General features: G+C 46.9%; 1 protein-coding gene across 1 annotated transcript; it reads left to right on the forward strand.

Moving 5' to 3' along the window:
* Positions 1 to 547: 547 nt before the first annotated feature.
* Positions 548 to 2585, forward strand: FIBIN (fin bud initiation factor homolog). Its single transcript, XM_052652999.1, has one exon. It carries the CDS (start codon positions 986 to 988, stop codon positions 1619 to 1621), a length of 636 nt encoding a protein of 211 aa, XP_052508959.1. The 5' UTR covers positions 548 to 985; the 3' UTR covers positions 1622 to 2585.
* Positions 2586 to 3304: the final 719 nt, after the last annotated feature.

Consider the following 3304-nt stretch of genomic DNA (forward strand, 5'->3'; position numbering starts at 1 on the left):
CAAAAGTCCATTTCTCAGCTTTTGTTCCTACACATACTAGCAACCACACATTAACAGTTTTGTATATTCTTGCTTCTTCCAAAGTATTGTTATTGCACATTTTAATTAACTAACCATTTCCAAACAAAACTGCCTTTCATACATTGCAAATTTGTCTTCAAAGTCATAAACTTTTTAGTGATAAAAATAGGACATACTCACACAATCCAATCTAACTGACGCTTATTTAAAATTGTGAAGTGGCATTTCTCCGGGGTAATTACCCTTCCTCCCAATAGTTAATAGTTAAACAGCCTTTCTGTTATGGGAATTCACTTAATCCGCTTCGCATTTGTTCCTTCAGTTTAAATTCTGTTTTCCAGGGTCTCCCTAACAATCCTCAAAAAGAGACCCTGTACCTTTAATAGCAGAGACCTGGTGAGAGGTTTCTTTCCAAACTTGTTCCCTGGCTTCCAAGTGACGAAACCAGCTGTAATTTGAGAGCAGAAAGATCCTCAGGATATCATTAGCCAAAGGAAAATCTCGGCATTCCCACCCAGTCCAGGAGTCGAAATCGTATCAGAGGGCAAGAGCCTTTCTCTCCAGCTATAGGCTCCAATTCCCAAGGAGCAAGAGGGACCTCGGAGAGCCAGAGTGGGGCAAAGGAGCCAGCCAGCATCCAGCCAGAACCCTGGAGGAGGGGTTCCCCATCGTGCCGGCATCCCGCCAGGAAACAGCCGGCTGAGTTCCAACCACCAGAGCGAGCGCAGGAGCTCAGAGCGAGGGTGCATCCTGGCCTGCTCGCTGCGGGGTCTGCTACTCAGGCTCTGCTGCGCAGCCACATGAAGCCAGCTGGGGAGGGGGGGTCAAGGTGCAGCGAGGCGACTGGGACTGAAGCTGACGCCGTTGCAGGGAGGCACTGACTCCCAAGGGGACCCCCCTCCCCTTCCTTGCGCCTGGGCGGAAAGTCTTCTCCAGGGATCCCCGGTCATCCTGAATATCCAGGATGGTGTTCCTGAAGTTTCTCTGGATGGGTTTTCTGTGCCACCTGTGTCAGGGCTATTTCGACGGTCCTCTCTACCCAGAGATGTCCAATGGGACCCTGCACCACTACTTTGTGCCGGACGGGGACTACGAGGAGAACGACGACCCCGAGAAGTGCCAACTGCTCTTCAGGGTGAGTGACCACCGACGCTGCTCCCAGGGGGAGGGGAGCTCGGCCAGCGCTCTGCTAAGCCTCACCCTGCGGGAGGAATTCACCGTGCTGGGCCGCCAGGTGGAGGACGCGGGGCGCGTGCTGGAGGGCATCAGTAAGAGCATCTCCTACGACCTTGACGGGGAGGAGAGCTATGGCAAGTACCTGCGGCGGGAGTCCCACCAGATCGGGGATGCCTACTCCAATTCGGACAAGTCCCTCACTGAGCTGGAAAGCAAGTTCAAGCAGGGCCAGGAGCAGGACAGCCGGCAAGAGAGCAGGCTCAACGAGGACTTCTTGGGGATGCTGGTCCACACCAGGTCCCTGCTGAAGGAAACGCTGGACATCTCCGTGGGGCTCAGGGACAAATATGAGCTGCTGGCACTCACCATCAGGAGCCATGGGACCCGACTAGGTCGGCTGAAGAACGATTATCTTAAAGTGTAGGTGAAGGGGCAAACTGCCCGGGAGAGGGCATCAAGTCAGTCCTCCTGGTGGAGGATGGGGGACAGAGACAGGGCTAACTTTCCCCTTATACTTATTATTTTTTATAACCTGATTTGCACTTGGAGAATGATCCTGAAAAAGGAAAAAAGTGAGAGTTGAGTGGTTTTAGTTTTGTACACTATTTATGTGATTGTTACTAATTTGTCACCTGGAAAGGACAATTTAAAGTCATGCCTCCTGCCTTTCCTAGAAGGGCTTTATGAACTCTGCAGAGACACCTGTTTCAGCCACATCTAAAAGGACACAGTTTATGCAGTAAGGACTGATTAAAGTTCCCCATCCTGGAGATTAAGTGAAAATGCCCAGGGAGCTTGTGCACAGCTCCTTTCAGCCTTCTCTCCTGGGCTCTGAAAGCTGTCAACATTGCCTGTTTTTCAGATGAGGTCAGAGGTGCTACTCAGCATGCCTGCCAGAGGATGGAATTTGCTTGTTTCTTCTCCTTTTCCTTCTTATTTATTAACCATAGTCTCCAAGGTTTTGTTTTTCTTTGTTTTCTTTTTTCTTTTGGATTTTGGGGGTGTTTTTTAAGAGTATTGGCTAGAAACTATATGCAAATCATCTTTTGCAGAGAGATGTCTGCGGTGCCTCTGTGGGTATGTGTTTAAGTTAAAGGAGCCACATTTAAGAAGCCTAACCTTGGTGGTGGTCATGAACTCCTGTGATAAGCCGATTTGCCATGTCTCTCATTGTGTGTGTGTGTCATCAGCGGGGCAGTCCATTACAAAGAAGTAGGTAGATCGTCCTGACACACCACCAAAAGCCTGTGATTCAGGTTACCAGTGTATTCTTTCTCATTTGGGGGTTTTGCTTCTGTTTGCTTATTGAAAACTTGTACTTCGAGTAGAGGGAATTCTAATTCTCATAACTCCTTAACTAAGTTTTATTATTCAGCCAATAAATATGTTCTCATATAATACTTGCTTATTTTCTAATTTATATTCGTAACTTTCATATTGCAAAGAGGAGCCAATGCAAAAAGGAAAGAAAGGCTGGGATTTAAGCCAGTTTACTTAGAGTATATGATAAAGCAGGCAGAGGATCGCTGCATATTTAGCAGTCCTCCCTTCCCTGGCCACCCTTACCAACCTCAAAAGGAAACAAAAAATCTAGACTGTGTCAAAACTTGATCTCTGCTGGTCTGCCTAAAACTCTAATTTTCTCTAATGTTTTTGCATAGAATTAACTGAAAAAAAGTTTATGGTGAGGCTCAGAGCTAATACGCCCTTGGAATGCAGAGGGAGAGCTCCATTCTAAGTTGTAGGAACTACAGTAATGTTTGATAATTTTGAAGACAGGTCTACATTATTTCATTAATCATTTTAAAAGTGGAAATGCACTTTATTTCATATCATTCCCCAGCCAGCCTTCATCCTCACTTAAATATGTGCATATCTGCACACACACACACACACACACACACACACACGTGGGCACACACACACACTAAGAAATAAGTATTCATAATCTCCTTTTCAACAGGGAGTCATTCTTTCTCTCCCATGCATGGGGAATCCAGTTTTCTATTCCACTGAATTGTCCAATATCCTCCTATGACAATCGGGGAAACTGAGATTCAGAAGGTGACCAATCCTCGGTTAGTTCCAACAGCTCCAAGTCTCCTAG

The sequence above is a fragment of the Budorcas taxicolor genome, chromosome 15 (assembly GCF_023091745.1).
Source record: "Budorcas taxicolor isolate Tak-1 chromosome 15, Takin1.1, whole genome shotgun sequence".
NCBI lineage: Eukaryota > Metazoa > Chordata > Mammalia > Artiodactyla > Bovidae > Budorcas > Budorcas taxicolor.